The sequence below is a fragment of the Styela clava genome, chromosome 3, assembly GCF_964204865.1.
Source record: "Styela clava chromosome 3, kaStyClav1.hap1.2, whole genome shotgun sequence".
NCBI classification, from domain to species: domain Eukaryota; kingdom Metazoa; phylum Chordata; class Ascidiacea; order Stolidobranchia; family Styelidae; genus Styela; species Styela clava.
The window spans coordinates 23,182,302-23,203,784 of record NC_135252.1 but is presented as its reverse complement, the minus strand read 5'-3'; the positions used below and the strand labels follow the sequence as shown (position 1 = coordinate 23,203,784).

The following is a 21,483-nucleotide window of genomic DNA, read 5'->3' as shown; positions in this document are numbered from 1 at the left end:
TGCTGAGGAAATAGAATCGACCGCGACTCTTATCGAGTCCTTTCTCGACTACCTTACCATCAGAATTGCTTACTTACTACTTTTTATTTTAACACCAGCGAGCATTTAATCGAAGGAAGGAAAGAAAAACAAGAGAGGCGATATTAGAGTATGAGAAAGAAATGCAATTGGTACGTATTTAGTGCCATCACTTTAGAGATATATTTTCCATTCTTATTCGAAGATGTTTTTCAAAAACAAGAGAGCAATGCTCAAATATATGGACACGTGTACCAGAGCGCAGCAGTCCTTACCTTTGACGTTACCGGTACCGTAACCTCAAAAACTTCCAAGTTTCCAGTCGCAAGAATTTTCAAAATCATCCGTCACGTTTGGCGGATTAAAAACCGTGTTTCCATAATTAAAAATTAATACAGCGCAATTTTGGATAAAATATCAGATCTCATAAGATTCTTAGAAAATTTAGGAATAAATAAAAGTAATAGCCTTCTGGCAAAAAAATCAATCTTCAACTACTGAAAATTTCAAAGCAATTGGTCCAGTATTCGAAGAGAAAGCGATTTTTATCATGATGGAGACGAAAATTAACAACAAAATACTAAAACAATCCATAGGTCCACTCATGTGTCCAAAAAATAGAGGCATGTGCCATATATCCATCTTATCGGTGACGGCGCACACGTGGATCAAAGCCAAGTGGTTCATAAAATTTACAAAAAATTAAATTTCAGTTTCTAGCAAACGACAGCGTGCCACCTATACGACTATTAAAACATCACACGCAAATATTTGAAAAAATTCGCAATAAATATGAGAAAGATGTGAACGAGGAAGAATTACGAATTGAAGTTAACGACTGTGGGATGAAAATTCGTCTTGAAAACATACAAAGAAATGAGATAAAGAAACTCCTACGCGGGGTAAATTTTAATATCCATTCAACTTTTAATTACGGCTGTCCCACCGCAGTAATCAATGCTCAAGTTAGAATGAATATTAAGATCGAGAACCTGGAGTAGAATGAGTTTTCTTCAAATAAATAGACGTGAATTCTAAACCTATGCATACGACTTCATTTTTCCAGGATGAAAGGAAATCCAATCTTCATTGGTTAGTGGAAAAATTGGGCTTCGAATGCGCCAAAGAATGGGGAAAGGTGCGTACTTAATTAAATACCTACGGCAGGGTGATCCGAGGTTGCGCAAAAAATTTTAAGGATGTCCCGCGGGCCACAATCGGAGAAAACCCAAAAGAGATCAAAGCATCGAGCGTTTTCACACTTTTTATCACGATCTCGACGCGTGACATGAAAAAAAATGGGAAATCTAAAAATTTTCGTGAGAAGTTTCCCAAGTCTGCGACCTATAGTAACCTCGGAGAAGAAACGATCATTAAATATATTTATGAATGCGAGTTTAGCGTTCTAATCAGTTTGTTAAGGAAGATATAAAAAGCCTTTAGTTATTTTATAATTGCTTCCCGAAAAATCTTTTATCGTATTTGGTTTTGTGAAGTCGCTTATTCTTCCGTTATATTCTTCCGTGACAGATATTACTTGAAAACACACCAGACACTTTGGTTTACCGTTGGTGTGGGTAAGGAAATATACGTTTCTTCCCAGTTTACCTCAGTCACCTTTTTTTATACTCAATATATGATGAATTGTTAAATTTGACTAATTTTATTACTCAGCGTAATAAGGCTTGGTGCTATCGTCAAAGAACAACCAAGCTGGGACTCCGGACCCAGCTAAAAAAAACTGGATCGAGAGGCGCTAAGTCAGCTAGCTCTGCGGTTCGTCATTGCTGTCGCATGGCCAACGCTTGAAAATAAATGAACGTTTTTACTAAAATAAAGGCACAAAACGTCTCTCCAAATGTGGAGTTACTTGGCGCTAGCTTATGGTACAAAGTTTAGATAAAAAGCGCGACTCATCTCATCGGCTTGGTCCTGTCTGCACAAGACAATTCATTCTCTTTGTACCGATTACAGGACGTCATTCCCACATTGACACCGTCCTCACGTTTATAGACACAACACTGAAATTCCGCAATTTTAACAAACATCAATCTCAACATCGGGATAATGAAAAGGTCTATTCCCAGTTGGAATAGTTTAAAAATAACTCAAAACTGTTCTGAGGGCCGCACGGAATGTGCGGCCCGCAGTTTGTACCACTCTTGAACTACGGTATTATTGAAGCATTTAAAAGTAGTTCCAGATTTTCAATACAATATGGTTTAGGTAAATTACCCCTGATTTTTGAATATTCATATTTAGAAATTGAAATCATATCAAACTGCTGCAAATTTTCTGAAACACCATCAAGAGAAAAAAATTGAAAACGAATATCGTAGAAAAGCTTTGACAAAAATCGAAATGAAATACAGCGATAAACTGAAACACGAGCTAGAAGTAGAATACAAAAAGGCACTGGAAACGTGTGAAAAGGCAAGACTGGACTGCTTTACTAAGCAGATAAATTTGTTGAATGTTGATATTTTCTCAGTTTGCGCTGCTGTATTTGACCAATCTAACTGCAATCAACTTTTTCAGATCGCAAAGTTTAATTTGGCATCAAAATAAGGTCTATCATGTTTTATCAGAAATTTTTCCGTGTACATTCATATTTCGTTCGTGATTGTTTTGATAACAATGTTTAGTCACGAATTGTTTTAATCATTGTTATTCAGAAAGACATACCAGAAGAAGAGCACTTCTGTTATGACTTAGTCGAGAAAATCATTTGTAAATATGCGGAGGAACTGCAGGAAAATCTGGTGAGAATTTCCGTATAACCCCCGTCTAATTGAACAATTGTCTGACAGTCTGAACACACGCTGCAATATGCCGTTGCCATTTTCTAATAGGTCGTGAGACGAGTCTCTGTAAAACGCCCAGAAAATGAGTTTCGTAGCGCACATGTGTTAACTAAATAAATTCTATATATTTGTATGAAAATGAACATACTGAAAGCACTACAGCTTGTTTCTGTGAAACATGCTTCAAAAATCCTGATGCAAAAACTGGATATAAGGGATTCCCCAAAAATCAATGTACAGAGAATATAGAACAGATGGTTGCACATATTTCTTGTAGTCAAGCGTATTTTTCTTAAAACGTGCAACTTTTGGAAATGGGAATAAGTAGTTCCCCTATGTGCGCTACGAATCTGAAAGATAAACGGCCTTGTCTCGCGGTCTATAGATAGATATATACAAGAAAGTAAAAAGTTCCACTATTAACCTAACCTTAAAGTGTCCCCTCTGCTGCGCGGATACTCCCATCCGAGTCCGTGCGAGAATAATGCTGGTACGCTATGGTATGGTACTAACCACTGGCGTCATCCATCATCAAGTCCATGTATCTGAAACAAATATTCATCCATGTGCCGTCTTATCGAATTTCGTTTGTCCCGAGTTAATTGTTAAGTTCTTGTTAATTTTCGTCTTCATCGCCTTTCTCTTCGAATACAATTCTCGTATTATAACTAGACATTTACCGATATTACAATAATATATATAACGTTTTCTATTGTACTGGGTGAATGGGATAAATAAAATATTTTCAGTGAACATTATGCAATTTGAAGTACAGAATATCGCAGAACATAAAAAATTATTATTTGTGAATCAGATGCACAAATCCACAGTACATTTGTGCGTTTTTCCAACGCCATTTCAGGGCTACGTGTAATTTTACGTGTACGTGTAGTTTTAAAAATCGGGACCTATAAAAGTACACTTGTGGGTGTATTTGACAATAACTTAAATTGAAACACAATAATGTTCAACACATTAACTAACCATTTCGCGAGGATGATGCAGACATATGCAGTGGATTGTCCGATCGGTACACTTGAGAGCAGCAATCACTCATTAAACGATATGTATCAACGGTGCATAAATTAATGAGGCTGTAAATGCCTCCCTCCTCAAAAAAAGAATATTAATTTCAGTTGCCAGCATAATAACCTATACTTCAAAACATTCTATATAGGATTAGAGATATCGGAAATATTGGTCTATTTTTAGATGATACCGAAATGGACGAAACATCTTTGATTAATTATTTTTTACTTTTGCGTTGGTGTGTGTCATCTAATTAATATCCTTTAACGTTGCCGTGACCAAATATGGGTAGTATATAAAGTTCGTTGGTATATTATATGGTAAAGAACTAAAGTACTAAACGTTCACCAACTCTTAATTCTCACTGTGTTATTTTTTCGCCAGAATAAAAGAATTACAACGCAACAGATGCGAATTAATATGGAAAGTGATCATCGCGATAAACTGAAAGAATATTACAAGGGCTGCTCCGAGACTCTACTGGAATATTTTGAAAATTTGATTGATTTAATCAAAATAAGAGAAGAAAAAGCGTATATACAAAACAACGTAACTAAGGTGGGTATGGAAATTAATAAAATAATTTTACAATATAGCTTACTTTACGTCAGTGGTTCTTTAAAAATTACGATTCTGCTTCGAGAATATATTACCTCAACTATCTTCTAAACCAGGGTTTCCCAAACTGGGGTCCACGCTGACTGCACAGGGGGTACACAAAGATATTGATAGAATATCCATTGATGTCAGTTAACGCTCCTACAATTGATAAATCGTGCAGTGAAGCGCAACCTCGTCCATCACATTAATATCGTTTGTGTTGTAACTAAAACATCATCCTTCCTCTTTGTTAAGGACAGAAATTGATACGGTTTGGGATGGGGGTGCGCCCAAAAAAAATTCTTCAACAGAGGTCCACGCCCCAAAAAGTTTGGGAAACGCTGTTCTAAACTAAACAATATATATATTTTAAATTCAGGAAAACATGACAGCAACGCTGACATGTTTGATTGATCAAGAAATAATTGCAGAAGAAGAAAGACTGCAAAAGGTAAATTACACGTAGATCCAAGTGGTATTTGGAAACATCTATAAAGAAGTCATTCAAAATAAATTTGAAAATGCATGGGCCGGGAAAAGAAAATACAAATACGTATAGTTACTCACATTCGACCAATCGTTTAAACACATCGGTTAATTTAATTTCAAACGAAACTTAATGTTTTACTTATTCTGATGGGTGAGAACAGACACATTAATTACTCTTATGAACTGATACCTTTACGTGTTGCATTTACTTTTTCACTCGTACAAGGCTCTAAGGTACGAATTATCTTAAAATATTTTTACCGACATTCCAGGTTATGAACGATCGGTATTTTAATATGGATGAATTGGAATCACATTACAAAAACTTGAAGAGCATTTTCTTGAATAACTTGGTTTCAAGAGCAACGCATTTCTTTCTGGGATCACGCATCGTAGAAGAGTTTGAATCAATTATACAACAAAGATTTGACGAATCGTTGAAAAAAATGATTAAAATAAATGCGAAAAATATAGATATTGGAATCATAATAAGCACTGAAGTTCCCCCAAACGAGTCGATTTGGAAAAGAATAAACAGATTTTTTCGTCGTCTATTCGGATTGGATTAGGAATTGTGTGATGTAAAGAACTTTGTAATTGGTATCAGAAACTTTCTCCATTATCTATGTCTGTTATTCATCCTTATATTTGCACCGTATAATCCCACATACGAATTGCACCCAAGGGCATTCGCACTAATGGACTATTACACTGAAGATATTTGCATCCAGAACATTTTCCACCACTTTAGATAGGAATGGAGGTAGCTGAATATGCATGTGGTGGCGAAAGCTAACTTGTACAAATGTTCGAGGGTGCCAATGTACATATGTTTCATCTTTCCTCGTGTACAACAGTACGAACTTGATGAAGACGTTTCTAAACATTAGTATAGTAAAATGAATAATTATTTTTACCTTTCCGCATAATTAGCTCTCAATTTAAGCGAATTACACTTTTTGCTATATATAACAACATTGATTTCTTTTCTGGATTATCGCCCTCTTTTCAATTGTGCAAATTACAAATTAATTCCACATGATTTATATTTTGGAGGTTTTTAAGTATTAGGATATATAACAAGTGAGAAATGCTTGAATATACTGTTCGATTACTAGGCTTTCCCGACATATTTTTCTTGCCCATCCTATAAGTATTTATGCCTGTCCCGTCCCATGCAATTTAATAAAAAAACATACTAAATTTAGGTTACGTGCATATTAAATATCACTACATAAATAAAGAGACGTGTAAAACGACTGTTTCTAATAATTCTGTTAATCTGTAGAATTTCTGAACCATTTCTTACACGTTGCAAATCTGATTTATACAGAGTTAATAGCAAGAGCAGGTAACCTTCTTTCTCTGACCCGATCGAAATGAAAATTGGTTCTGTGTTATGTAAGCATTATCCCAGACGTACATACCAAGTTTCGTCCGAATTCAAGAACTAGAATTGTACTCGCGCTTTAAAATGTAATATTATTTCTATCTTTATTCCCCCGACTTTTAGTTTTCTTTCTCAAATCATATATGGAGATTTATATCAATCCCTACCTTATTGATAGAATTCTTGAATGCTAAGTCTCCCTTTGTGTTTTTTGTTTATTTTATTTTAATTTTTGACTCATTTTAAATCTTGGTGTCGCAGACTTATAATGATCGTTTTCCGTTTTTTTTTAATCGCGGTGAAATGCGTTACTGTAATGTATAATAATTTGGGCTTTGAATTTGTGTTATGATTTCTTGCATGCCGAAATAAACTTATTATTGTCTATTATCTCCTATCGCTTACCTATCCGCGCAACGCATTTTAACTGACTGAGTATACACGCTGTGTATACGTGTTACCTCGTTATTATGTTTAAGCCGCGCGGCTAGGGACAGAGTTAATTTTAATGACGCGCACAACGTAACACTATATAATATTGACCCATATTGGCTTAACTGTTCCATAAGTCCACTTGTCTCATAAAAAACAAATGTATGCATCCTATGAGACGTTTTACATGCCCGTGGACAAGCCTGACTATCGCAGTGTACTGTATCTCGGCTGATTTGAAAGAGAGATCAAATTGAAAACGTGTGACGGCGTACCGTTAAATATGTTACCGTTAATACATGATAAAATATAAAAACTGTGATTATGGAATTAAACAGATTAATCTCACCCTACAAAATTCCTCGGTTGTTTTACGTTTCGGGAAAAAGATCTCATTTTGTATGTTCATTTCCTCAAAATATAACAGCATATGCGTAATCAGTTAACATTTGAACAGAGAAGGTATATACGTACATCACGCTGCTGAGGTATGATGATCATTGGGTGTATAGACATAGGCGTACCCAAGGGTGCGAATTTGCAGTAAGACATAAATTTTGACGCATTTTCCAACATCACTTTACTCTATTCTTGAACGATTTATTGAAATCTGATTTTTCATGGTTTGCTATCAATAATCCTTGCACCAAATGAACCAACCGAGATAGATGAAAATTTGCGCTTGTACACCTTGGATAACTTCGACAGTGGAGTAAGTCTGTAGGAAGATTTTTTAGGAAAAAAAAAAAAAACTATCGGTTGCTACTTTGTGTTTTAGGCCATTATGGTTTTGCGCGTATGCATCCAGTGTCTATCATTTATATTGTCGCCGTATCTAGCTAGGCGCAAAACTGATTTTGCATTTCTCTTTACAATAAAACTCCCTTTTCCAACAAGTTTCATTCCTTGATATAGTTATTTCACATAGTGTTTCAATTTTTTGAGCATAAATTTGGACATAATGGATTTGGAATCTATCAATCAAAGTAAAATTAAAAAAAAACACTGGAATTATAAACAGGGGACCATGAGTGCTAAAAGCCTCCGGGAGGGGAGCACGAGCCTTGAAAGGCTGGGACCACTGAGATATATCATCATTATGTGACAAGTAAACATACACACGTGCAATCTTAGTGACCTACTGACAGTGGCGTATCTAGGTAAAATGGCGTCCATGGCAAAGGTTTAAAAATGCGCCCCCTACTTCGCTTGTTTCTTTTTTTCGTTTATATGAAATTGATTGCTCTTAACCACGGAATATAATTACATAACGAACAATTTAATAACGACACAATAAACAAAAGGCAGTGGATGGTCGGGCAACCAAAAGGTCTTAGAATGGTACTTTTCGTGCCTTTCTTGACGCAAGTTCGTCAATGATTTCATCAAATTTATTTTCTTTTTTTTCAACCCTCTTTATACGTAATAAAGCCAGATCACACAACTTTTCCTGACTAATTGATGATCGGAGCTATGACAGAATTATTTCAGTTTACTAAAAGATCGCTCGCAACTTTCTATGAATACTGCCACTGTCAGCAAAATTTGCAAAGCTATCCGGAGATTTGGGATTAGGGAAACCCAGAAAAGACTCTTTGACACACACTGTTTTCTCGTTCTCGATGCGCCTGATCAGGAGTTGAGTCAGATATAAAACCATAGTAGCTACTTGGCTTTTTTAAGTTTTTGCGAACATGAGATGCCATAAGGTGAATAAATTCATTCTGAACACCTGGAGAAAAGTGAGTGGTTGAATGTGGATGACTTTCCATGAAATCAATCAATCAATCAATCATCATTTATTCGTCAACACAATTTAAACATGGTATGATATATAAAAAAATAATTACAAATACAAGTGGAAACTAACTTAAATTGTGTGACAGGAGTCGCGAGGGACCTCAAGAGGTCTTCAGGCAGCGACACCTAAAACGCTTGTTGATTCAGGTTAATAGCTTAAAAAGTTAATGAAACACCAAAACATTTCAAAATAAATATTTTGAGGAAAAAAAGAACATTTTCAAAAAACAAAAAATACCAAATATCCATCATAAGTATTTAAAATAAAAAAAAACATAACATCCTGGTTACGAGCATGTTTTTTTATTATTTAAATCAGTGACCAAATTCATGAAACCGAGATGCTCTCGCAGCACAAGATCAAAAGCGGCAAGGAATTTCATTAGGCCAAGCGCGCAAAGCGAGTTTTTGGTTACTTTATTCCTTGCAATATTCATTTAAGAATCTCACTCCATTTTTGCCTTTTCTCCTCAATTTGTATATGGAATTCGGCGTCAATAATTCCGGTTTTATTGCTTAAATTTTTTTCACGCTGTAAAACACTCTCTCTCATCGTACGAATATTCATAAATTTTTGCTCCAGTACGATATCAGAGCAAATATGAGGTGCAGTTAGTCCAGTACCGTATCAATTTAAGTTCATTCATGTTGAAATATGAAGTCACCGTCAATTGCGCTAAGTGACGGAACAAACGGCATTGATCATTGGCTGACAATTTTTATTTACTTTTGTTGGATTAGTTATTATTCAATTAGTAATACGAGTTTTAATTATTTTCAAGTTTTATTGAAAAAAAAAAACATTATACGATTAGAACTTTTCGCGTTTTTGCGCCCCCGCCCAAACGGCGCCCATGGCACGAGCCATGGCTGCCATACCCTAGATACGCCACTGCCTACTGATAATATTAATTGATCAAAATTGATTTCGGGCGAGTTTTCCGTTCAGCTTAAAGTACAGGGTGTCCATGAAGTCCCTTTTAATTTTGTTATAAAGTCGGTTCTCAATATATCTTAACCAGGTTTGTTGTTTTTTTAATCAGTAATTGTTTAAGTATTTTCACTTTATTTAATACATACATGTGTGAGGGTAAAAACAATATATGGTATCGATAAATTCCCTTTGCAATTTAAAAAATTTCAAGACTTTACCCAAATTCGAACATGTACCTGTGGAATTCATTCAAATTATCTAATTACAGTATTTACGCATATTTCGTTGTTTAGTATGTGTTTCATTTTATGAATAAGTTATATTTTATTATCCATTTTATGACAAAATCGTGTTCAATGTATAAGTTTATTGTTTTGAATTCATTGCACGTCATGTTGACCTGGACGATTTTCGATTAAAATGACGTGACATCAAATCATATAAAAATTCCTATTTTAGATTAGTAACGGTTCGTCGCATAATCTTTTAATATTATGACATAATAATCCTTTCCGCAAGAACAATAATAGCTTTTCACAATCTTATGCAACGAACTTACGAGTCGTCTTTCTAATATCGAATTTGGGCAATGCGACGTAAAAAAGGCGCGAAATTAGAATCCCGATTTCGCGCCAGTAATTACCCTCTTTATGAGTAACAATGAACATCCCACGGCACAAATTCATAGCAATTACGTGTTTCGTTTTATATGAAAAAATTATTTGATATAAATATAGCGTGTTTCTCTCCAGATATCATATCAAATCCAGTTCTGTTGGAAGAACTACAAGGATAAAGATATCTGGAAGTACAGGAAAGTAATAATATTGCTAAAGTAGACTAAATATAAACTCTATGATAAAGTATGTTCGAACTTTTAATATGGATTTTGGTTCTAAAACTAATTTGTATAGCTACTCTAATGGAATACGTTTTACCCTTATTTTTATCGGGTTTTGACGTTGAAAATATTGTAAATATGTCTCCATTTGAAATTGAAATATAGAATTTGTGATAATTTAGACCAGCTAGCTGAATCTTTTCAATGACTCAAGATGATATGTATCTAGTATAGTAACTATGAAATCTATAGGTCCTGAATTTTGAGTTATGTTAATAGAGATCTTCAATTTGGTTTATTTTGAAATGATAGTTTATGAAACCTGATTGATAAGTATACTGCGAAAACTTTTCGATTAGATAACTTCAAAAACGTGGGTCCTGTAGGTATGTCAACGTAGTCCTAATTTTAAACAATATAAACTGTATATGCACAGATTTACTGATGCATTGGTATCATATCTGCGGTTGTTATATTTGTTTTAAGATATTAAATTTCATTTATTTGAAAAATTCATCTCAGCTCAAATAAGACATGTTCAATTAGAATGTTTGTTTGTACATGTTTATACCGATTGCATCATATTTTTCGATCTAGTTGTAATCTTTATATCAAAATCAAAATTTAGAAATCCTAGTTTATGTGTTTAATATAACGAGACATTCTATTCCTAATTGATGTAACGGATTAATTTTGAGCTCAATGAATTAGAAATCTTGTACTAAGAAAACAACTTTCTAAACCTAATTGACTTGACATATTATTTGAACGTTACAGCCTGAATTGAGCAGTTCAATCAATGTTAGTAATAGGTGAGAGAGAAAAAAGGTGATTTGTCAACGATTTAAAAAGTGAATAAAGCGTTGATTATATTTAGTATGGTCAGTTGTAGTACATACAAAATCGTTTCAATATTAGCTCAAAAATTTAGGTTATTCCAGTTACCGGTTTGTTAACTCTGAACTAAAAAAAGCTCAAAAGTAAAGAATATTCCAGGGCATATCGAAGAAAAGGTTGATTTCAATTTCTGTCTTTTGTTTTAGATAAATAAAATAAAACTTATCAAAGCAAGAAACCTAAATCAGCGTTATGAATATAAAGTTATATTTACTGGTCGTATTGGCCAGCTTTATTGCTGCTGCGTATGCCGGGGCAATTTCAAGAGCCGCAGAAAATGAAGAAACGACAAATGAAGAACCACAGATTGATGTACCAACGTTGAGAACTTCCTGTGCCACACAGTGCGATATCGAAGCGGAAAGACGCCATGAGTAAGTTTGACTGCATCTTTCATAAATAAAGGTTTTTCCAGCAGACTAAACTAAGCATTCAGATAATAGTGACAAAATATGCCCGAAATGAACCAAACTAATTAAAAACTATCATTTTGTAATAAATTGCACTTATAAATGAGAAATATATGTATTCTTAGCATCTTTTAAAAATATGTACCAAACCCAAAACCTGCAGAATTACCTATGAATTTGATATCAAATCAAACTAGAAAAATCACGCACAATCTTTTCACTTTTAGATGTGGTGGATTCGATGTGACTAAAGATTCATGTCTCGAGTCTGGATGCTGTTATGACGATAAAGCTGAAGACGATGGTGTTATCAAGTGTTATCACAAAGACAGTAAGTTTTAATCTTATATATTAAAGTATTGCAGTGCATGTTTATAACACTGTCCAAACACTCATTTCTTCGGAAAAGAAATCGACTTTTATAATTCGTTGTAATAAACGAATAACGATATCGAAGTGGCGCGATCGATAAGTGGTTAATGAACTGGTCTTATTTACGTTGACATCCGAGGGTAAAATTTCGAGTTCATATCTCTCCCACGCTCGCCACTCAATCTATTTTGAAACAAATTTGTAGGGAATTTCTCACTAACGGGAAAGAGCTAAAATAAAAGCTAAACAAACTATAACGTATTCTTTCTTTTTCAGTTTCTCTTTGCGACCAACCTGAATGCATCGTATTGGTTGAAGATAGAGTACCATGCGAAGTTCCCGACGGTTTCAAAGATTATGCTCATATCATCATGAAAGATTCCATGTATTGCTCATCGATGCCAGATTGCTGTTGGGATGACTCCTTTCCAGAAAACTCTATGTATTCAAGATGTTTCAAGAAAAGTAAAACAAATTCCTAGATAATGATCAGTGATCGTATATATGGCTTTTAAGTATAGTTATATCACATTCCAAATGCACAAAAATACCTCCAATTGTAAGGTTCAGCAATTGTCAAGACTCATGACTCTTCCAGTCAAGTCATATTCCTTGGAGCAAAACCAAGTTTCATTGTATGATTTCCTCGAGGGTCAGCCCTTTGTATTGAGCACTAAAAATTCATTTCAGCTGACGTCTTACATAAAACAACAAATAATTATATTGATTGGATTAGTATTAGATTAAGGCTTAAAAGATTTTAGTTTTTGTAAACAATTTCACTTTACTTGTTTTTAATTCAAGTTTGATCTCGAACTAATTCATTCAAATGAATTAAAAGCTTAAAAGAGTGGTCCTATCATCATAATGATTAGTATGACACTTTAGTAAATTGGCAAGTCTACAGTTTCTGTGGTACATTTACGTCTCCGTGGTTGGTTTTATCTTAATTTGTTCTCAAATGAATTTATGATTGCTTACAGAAGAACGAAAAGAATCCGTCGAAGTCATGGTTGCAACTCAAACTAGATGTCACGCGATCTTGAAAGAAGACAGAAAAGAATGCGGTCACGCTAGAATGACAGAAAGAGAATGCGTACAGAAAGGTTGTTGTTGGAAACCTGTTAATGATCACAGCACACCATGGTGTTACCACAATACAGAGGTAAATAAACTATTTGCAACAAGCTCTCATGGTTAATAATACAGTAAGTTTTCCCAATGTTTTGTATACAAAAACACTTTATCGGGAATCGTAGAAATAGAAAGAGTTCGCAAGATGTACATCTTCTACATGTATAGGCCTACATTTTCTGAGAGGTTATAATATATCTCTAGGGGTGTTCTCTTATCTAGTGTCTAATTGCTGGTATCAAGACCTATATAACTTCAAAAAAATTTCCAAAACAATCACGTCTTCCAGGGAAACTATGCCAATTTAGTTTTTAACACACTTCTGTGATATGTAGGAAACTGAGGAAGCTGAAGTACCACATAAAGGAGTTCCCCACGTTTACGGAATCACAGAAAACATTTCAAACAAAAATCGAGATGCACCAGCAAAATGTGGTATACTCGACTACCGCAAGCCATGCGGTGGCAAAAACATGACAATGAATGAATGCAAATTTAAGGTGAGATTATATTTTTTTTTCACACTTACATTCATTTCAAACAAGACTTATGTAACTAAAACAAATAGCATAAGAACAACAACAAAAAAGTTATTTTCACGAACTGTAAATCTAGCAATAAAACATTCTAAAAACATTAAATAAGGACGCATACGAAGATAGTAGCCAGTAGAAAACACTCCCGCTGACGTATGGTCATATGTTTTAGATTTAAATATTAGGAATGTTTTACTTTAGAAACGACAACTTGATAAAACGTTTAAAACCAAATACTGCAATTTTATTTAATTCTCAATTTGTTTTCTTTCTACTCAGGGATGTTGTTGGGCAGCATCCAATATCGATACCTACAAATGCTTTAAATCTGCACAACAAGTACCAGTCGCCAATACGTAAGTATATTTTTTATGTTTCCCTATCATATTGCGACCAATTCTTTTCGAGCCGTTGAAATCTCGATTTTCTTGGATTAGATTGGCTGAGACTCATATATAACATAGTATATAAGATTAGTTATAACTATGACAATTTCAATCTATTCATTTAAATTAATGCTACAGAAGCGATAAAACTTCCCTCTAAAAAAACAGCATATTTGGGACATGTTACTCTCTAGCAATACACATCCCTTATTACTACCCAATCGATAGACGAGCAAACGATTGATTAACTAAACTAATTTCAACAAAAATAGACAAAAACAAATAGATATTATTATCTTTGAATTTAAACCCAATAACCATAGGCTTAAATTCTCAACTTATTCATTGCTTCTATTCAAATTAATATAATCTCTTCACAATAGGCAAACTCCAACTGCAGCAACACCGTCAAATCCAATTGTCGTCAATCCAGCACCTACCGACGTTTACGGAAAAGTACTCGGAGGAGCTAATACCACACCGCAAGTTGATAATACCGCCAACACATACAATAACATTAATCAGATCCAAGAAAACCGAAATCCAATCTCTACAGTAAGTATATTTTTTGTTTCAAGTAAACCAGAATAGGAAAACTATAGTTTTACATTAGAGTAAATCCCCAAGACTTACTTAATGGCTTCAATATTAATTAGGTACTGTACACTTCAAATCTGGTACAATCTCGGCAACTGATAACTTTACTCTCCTTGACATTGTTTTGCAAATAATACTCTGTACAATATCAAAAAGTAACGAAAGTATATTTCTGAATTACAGAACACTCCGGTCCAACAGACAGTTAACCCAATGTCAGCTATGGCACAAATGCTCATTTTCTGCGGCAAAAAGAAGGGAAATCTTTGCAACATGGCAATTCTTTCAATGATGGGAGGCAACCAGGTGAGAAACATTATAATTGTTGAAAGACATTCTTAATTTGAAGCCCCAAAACATTGCTACATACACAATATTTTACGCTGTGTTTCATGCAGAATAATTCACCCAAAATTTGAACTTTATTGTTCCTAATATTTTTTAAAATCGCTGCATCGACAAATAGTTCTCCGTTTCCTCGAAAGCCTTTGAATAAATAAACTCATATTGATATTGAACCATTTCTATAATAGATTGTTCCAGCCACCAAAGTTCCCACTATGTCCAGCTACCTGAATTATCTCATGAGACGCGGAACCTACCAGAGTTCTTCGAACAACGAAGGTGCCAGAACCACCTTGACGAACGATGGGCGTATCTACATGACACCAACATTGACAGGCGACGACATTCACGGTAAATATAAAGCTATGGTTTCTTGCTCTCTATAAGAATTTAACCAACATCATATTGGCTTTAGAAAAATACTTTTTACAGGACCGAAAAGTGCCCAGAAAAGTATTGTCAGTCACCATAGAACTTAAACATATAAGAATATTTTGCAATCTTACTGAAATCAAATACAAAATCTAATTCGAATTTCAGACACTTTCGAATCAAATAATATATGCAAAGACATATACCTAATTGTGACTATCTTCGTATCTGACAATCAATAGATATGCGCACATACACGATTCATACATAGGCCTATTCACCAAAATCGCTGTATCAGACACTGAGATTAGAAATTTTGTAATATATATCTTTCAGATGAAATGTGCTTCAACACCACTGAATTGAAACAATTCGCCAAATTCCATTCACCATGCGGAGGACTTCATACGCCAAAAACAATTCAAGATAAAAGCGAATGCATTGCTGAAGGATGCTGTTGGGTTGATGATTACCATTCATGTAAGTAAAAATATATATCCGAATCCCTTCAATTTTTAAGTGAATATAACATCAAAGCAAAGCGAGGCCTCAAAAAAAGTAAAATTATCTCTGGAGCAATTAAACTTCCCTTTGTTTTACAATCGCATCACACAGAAAAACAATTAATCCAATATTTCTGTTCTCTCTACCTATTTCAATTTTTAAATAAATTTGTTTCTTATAGTTAGGTCAAGGCTAATTGATCAGAAGTAAGAAATTCAATTAAACAGTTTACTTAGGTCTTGGTATGATTCGGCATCACAGTGTACACCTTTCCACACAGCGAAAGTGACTCAATCCTAAATTTTTCCCCTTTCTTCAGTGTTGAGAGAGATGTTCAAGGTTGGAGATGGTCTTTCAGCGTCTGCTTTTTATTCTGCTTTTGGGAACCCAGTTCTGGGTCTTGACGGTACCGGATCAACCAACTGTCTCGAAGCTTTGAAATATTCACAGATCAAACAAAGTAAGTACACTACAACGACTAGCTTAAAATTCAAACTTGTCTGGCTGTTTTGATATAATGCCTTTGTTGTAGTATCGCAGATCGCCAATATGATTTCAAAGATAGTTTATTCGTAGCATGCTTATCACAACAACCTGACATCTTTCTGAGCCACATTACTCCTATTTCACAATTAGATTCGTCTGTATAGCAAAAACGCAGATCTTCGAGTTTAAGGAAGTCAGTGTGTTTAAAAACTATTCTCATGCCTAGCAAATCGAAGTAAACTATTTTTAAAATATTCAAGACGTTTAGAATGACTTTAAGTAGGCAAGGCATTCTGAACATGTTTTTACCTAAATAATTATCTTTTTAGTTGGACGTATGGCAATGATCCAAGCACCAAAAGGTGGAATCCCAACTCAATTGCTACCAATGTTGATGGAGAGCGATAACGATGATTCTTCTGCGGTAGATTCCCTCATGATGGCAGCAATGATGGGAGGCGGCGGAATGAGTAAGTAGTTTGTTGTCTCCTGAAAGTTTACATGTGATTCAATCACACAGGACTATACAGAGGGTTCTAGGGTATATTGAACTGCAGGGCCCATCTGGTATGCTGTCTGCTTCACTAGGAATATTGTATTGTACGTGTTTACTGAAAGACTTCAAGTGCATAGGAATTTGCAGAGTTGTATTGAACCCTTTTCTTGTTATCTACTTTGGAACTCCGTAAAGCCGTTATATATAGCTTGTTTTTCTGAATACGTTTGACTATGATCTAACGAAAGCTCACAAATTTACTTGATATTTTGTGTAAATATTTTATGTTATTCTCATTTATCACATTTGGATACTGAGGTATTAAAAACATAGCAGAATAGCTAATTGATCAAATGTGACCTTCGTTTTACATATTAGTAAAAGAGCATATTGGCACAAATCATATTCAAACTTTTTTATTCCATTACATTTCTTCCTACTAACGAATCTTTTAATATTCCAGGTTTTCCTCTAGCTATGGCATTGACAGAAAAAGAAGAAGATTCAAAAGTTATCCTTCCTCTTATTATGGGAATGATGCAAGAAATTTCCCAACCACCGACTCAAGGACAAACAGGAACAGGACAAGCAGCAGGAAATGATATAATGAGTGAGTTTCTACTACTTTGAGTTTTATTGCTTAATTGCCCATTTGCGTATTTATTGGCTTTCTGCAGATGAAATGAACTGCTTAATAGTGTTATTCGTCTTTAGATGAGTGAATATGGAAATTCACATAAAATTCGCTAATATTGTAATATTAAAAATAAATAGAATCCTGCCATGAAACTTTGCCATCTCATGACAACTTATACTGAGCAAATGATTCTGATGCTAACACTCACAAATAAACTGAAAAACTAAATAAATCTTTCATTTTTAGGCATTCTTCCCCTTTACTTGGCCATGGGAAACAACAAAGACATGAGCAAAATTGCACCCTTATTGTTGACACAAATGAACGGGGGAGCAGGTCAGATTGACCCGACCATACTTTCTTTCCTCTTGAACGACGAAGATGAACACACAGGAGAATCATCATCACTCCCACTTTCTCTCATTCTTTCTATGACACAAATGGGCCAGGGACAAAAAGGAAGCACACCAGGTTTGTTTTTATTTGAATTGTAATCATAGCTTGTACAAAATTTACAGTATAATTTTGATAATTTCGCTTAGTAGTATGATATCTTCCTATACAGTAATAGACGAAACTGAGCGTTTTACTTGATCAAGGTCTAAAAGTATAGCACATAATCATATACAAATCAGGCCTACATTTTATTAATAATAATCAATTAATATTATGAATGGCCCTTTAATTTTAAATATCTACTTTTCTACTAAACTGCATAGTACGATCGCTTCTGTTTATACGTTATGCCACTCTATAATGCAATCAATTAGCTTATCGCACCGTTTATAAATCTAAATATATTGAATAGTAATAGTTTATCAACAGTACGATTTTTCATTTTTAAACTTCGTACAGCTCGTGTATACATTTCCCCAAAACACATGCAATCAACTAGTTTCTCTTTTTCAGGAATCAACCCCATGTTGATGTCAACCATGATGTCAATGATGGGTGAAGGAGGGGACAACAACGCAGCCTTGATTCCAATTCTCATGAATGCGGCACAAGCTTCTATGGCGTCACAATCCGCACTTTATTCGTCATCAGGAGAAACACTACCAACCGGCCAAGACAACCAATATTATCGCCCAGGAGATAACACCAATCAACAAGGACAAAATACACAAACACCGTCCTATTATCGTCCAGGAGATAATACCAATCAACAAGGACAAAATACACAGGCACCAGTCTCTCCAATGAGTAAGAAATTTTATAATTTTATGTCATAAAATAGCAGTAAAAGATTAATCAAGAGTACTTCAGACTGTTAATGTCTTCCTTCAATCCCGTTTTTGTGACATTTAACTTCACCTACATTATAAAACCATTTGAACATAAAAATTTGACAATTCTGCAAATATTTTATCAAAAATAATAATGATTATTATTATATAAACAACGTCAATATAAATTTGATATAAACTTTCAACTAATACATGAATTGTTTTTCTTTCAGATCTACTTATGTTAACAAGTCTTATGAACGGAAAAGGCAGCAGCTCACTGAAGGATATCCTCCCATTCTTCCTGATGCAAAAACCACAACAACAACAAGGAACCGAGGGAAATACAGCAGCATCAAGCCTGAGCGCTCTCCTTCCTTATTTATCCCTATCAGAAGGTTCAGATTCAAATAACATGATGTTAATGCAAGTTCTTTCAAACCCAGAATTGATGAAAAATCCAAACCAAATGATGCCACTTATTTTGTCACAAATGGGATCTGAAGACGGTGAAGACGGCAACAAAATGTCGGGAATAATGATGGCAATGGCAATGTCTCAAGCAACATCTCAAGGACAAAGTCCAGGACAGCAACAGGGAGCAAATATGATGTCTTTGATGATGCCACTTCTTCTGGCTAACAAAAACAGCAACGACTCAAAATCTGATATCGCACCACTTGTAATGCAAATGGCAATGTCAGGCGGCGATCCAAACGCAATGCAGTCATTAGCTCCTTTGTTATTAGCTCAAAGTACCGGCGGAGATGTCGATCAAGCAACTCTTCAAATGTTAATGAACCCGTCTATCATGTCAGGAAACAACCCAGCCTTGTCTTTGATGCTTCTGAACAACAAAGATTCAGACAAACCAATGGACCCCATGTTGATGAACATGTTAATGAGCCCACAAGCCGGAAGCAATGGAGGATCTTCTCTTGCCACCGCATTATTGCTTTCTCAACAAGGATCACAATCGGAAGATGGCGCTATTGATCCCATGTTAATCCAAATGATGATGAACCCAGGTTTAGGCAACCCAGGTCAGTCATACACACCGGGGCAAACTGGCAACACGGGATATACTCCATCCGCAACTCAACCTAACCCTCTCCTGAATGTGCTGCTTCCTTCTCTTCTTAACAATAATAACGAGGATAGCAACGACGGAAACAATGGTTTATTGACCCAATTGCTTCTCGCACAAGCAGGAAATGGAGCAGCAGCATCGCCTTTTGGTATGAATCCACTCTTACAGTCACCATCATTGATGAATATTCCAACACAACCTAACACATACCCGCCCAACAACCCATTCGCCTTCCCCGCATCGAACCCCGGTCTCAATCCATTTGGATTTACCGGATTTTTGACCCAAGGCCATGACGGCGAACACTCTACCCAACCTGAAGTTTCTGAAGAATGCAGTTTCCCTCCTGGCGCAGAAAAACAAGTTTGTGACGTCATAGCAGGAACAGAAGATGAATGCAGAACAGCAAATTGTTGTTGGGATTCAGACGCCGAAGCTGATATTAAATGCTACAAGGCAACATAATACGTCATCAATGATGTCAACAATGTTACGTAATTAAAGTTCATGACACCAATTTGTTGCCAAATGCGAATAGCTTGATCGACCCTCACACTATTTAATATATAGAAATTAATACATTTCAAGGCAAAATCCTTTACTGTATATATAATACCTATGAAATGTATCTATTTCAACGATTTATTAACAAAATCACTTAAATATAAAGGGCATAAGGAAGAAAGTTTCGCATAATTATATCTTCTCTTAATGTTTTTATATTTTTGCATTCATTTACTTTTATTATTATTTTTGTGCCTCGCACTTTTACTCTGTATAATACAATTTTATCACCAATAATATAACAAAAGTGCTTAATTTCAAGTTAGATATCCCGCAGATCACAAGGGACAAAAGGGTCATATAGAACACGCTGAAGATTATCACAGGTCTGACATAGGCATTGATACATCGACTAGGTATCTGGATCTTGATTAACTTATTTAGCCTAAAGTCTGGGTTTTAGTGCCCAAATATCCTTGATACGACGTTCGATCGTCATTATTTTTATTAAATATAGACTGGATATAGCGGTGTTACGAGCTATGGCCCTGTGCGCGCGTTCTGTTGGTTGTTTTATATGATAATGCGACGCGATCATTCAAGAAGAACACAAAAATCGAGTTGGACCTCCTGAAATATGCGCACCAAGATGGCGCACAATCTGAACTCAGGTTGTGTACCAGGTTAGGATTCAGGTTATGCGACATCTTGGTGCGCATACTTCAGGAGTACCATCGAGTTAATATAGGAATGAAGGAAATGAAGACGAGACGAGCAACAGTTAGGTAAAATTTGATCTATTATTCAATTAACACACAAGGATTACCTTATAGATAAACTGCAAAAAATGTAATTGTGAGTTTCGTTCATCTAAAATCTAAATCTTAATAAGTTCGAGGAATTTTAACAATGATATAACTTATTGCTCATTACTTATTGAGCTTAATCGGTAAGTATGTTGATAGGTATTTGTCTGTCTGTCTGCTAGATGCACGCGATATCTCACGAAAACGAGATTGAATCTGCCCCAGATTTTGCATGTGCATTCACCATATCTCGGACCAGAAGCCTATTGATTTTGGATTAATTATGTCGCATAATTAGCGAGATATTAATTAATTAGTGATGGGACACAAGGTGGCACTATGGAGTGG

At 35.1% G+C, this 21,483-nt stretch overlaps 2 protein-coding genes across 2 annotated transcripts; both read left to right on the top strand.

The window, feature by feature from the left end:
* Positions 1-4,271: 4,271 nt before the first annotated feature.
* Positions 4,272-6,653, top strand: LOC120343221 (uncharacterized). Its single transcript, XM_078110779.1, has 3 exons — positions 4,272-4,409; positions 4,831-4,902; positions 5,213-6,653. The coding sequence occupies exons 1-3, from the start codon at positions 4,272-4,274 to the stop codon at positions 5,507-5,509; spliced, it is 507 nt and encodes a 168-aa protein (XP_077966905.1). The 3' UTR covers positions 5,510-6,653.
* A 4,726-nt stretch (positions 6,654-11,379) lies between these two features.
* On the top strand, positions 11,380-20,636 carry LOC120342136 (uncharacterized). Its single transcript, XM_039410831.2, has 16 exons — positions 11,380-11,608; positions 11,872-11,975; positions 12,293-12,481; positions 13,000-13,181; positions 13,486-13,650; positions 13,966-14,042; positions 14,456-14,627; positions 14,853-14,975; positions 15,203-15,365; positions 15,723-15,866; positions 16,210-16,350; positions 16,706-16,846; positions 17,336-17,482; positions 17,756-17,980; positions 18,419-18,712; positions 18,969-20,636. The coding sequence occupies exons 1-16, from the start codon at positions 11,427-11,429 to the stop codon at positions 20,288-20,290; spliced, it is 3,771 nt and encodes a 1,256-aa protein (XP_039266765.2). The 5' UTR covers positions 11,380-11,426; the 3' UTR covers positions 20,291-20,636.
* Positions 20,637-21,483: the final 847 nt, after the last annotated feature.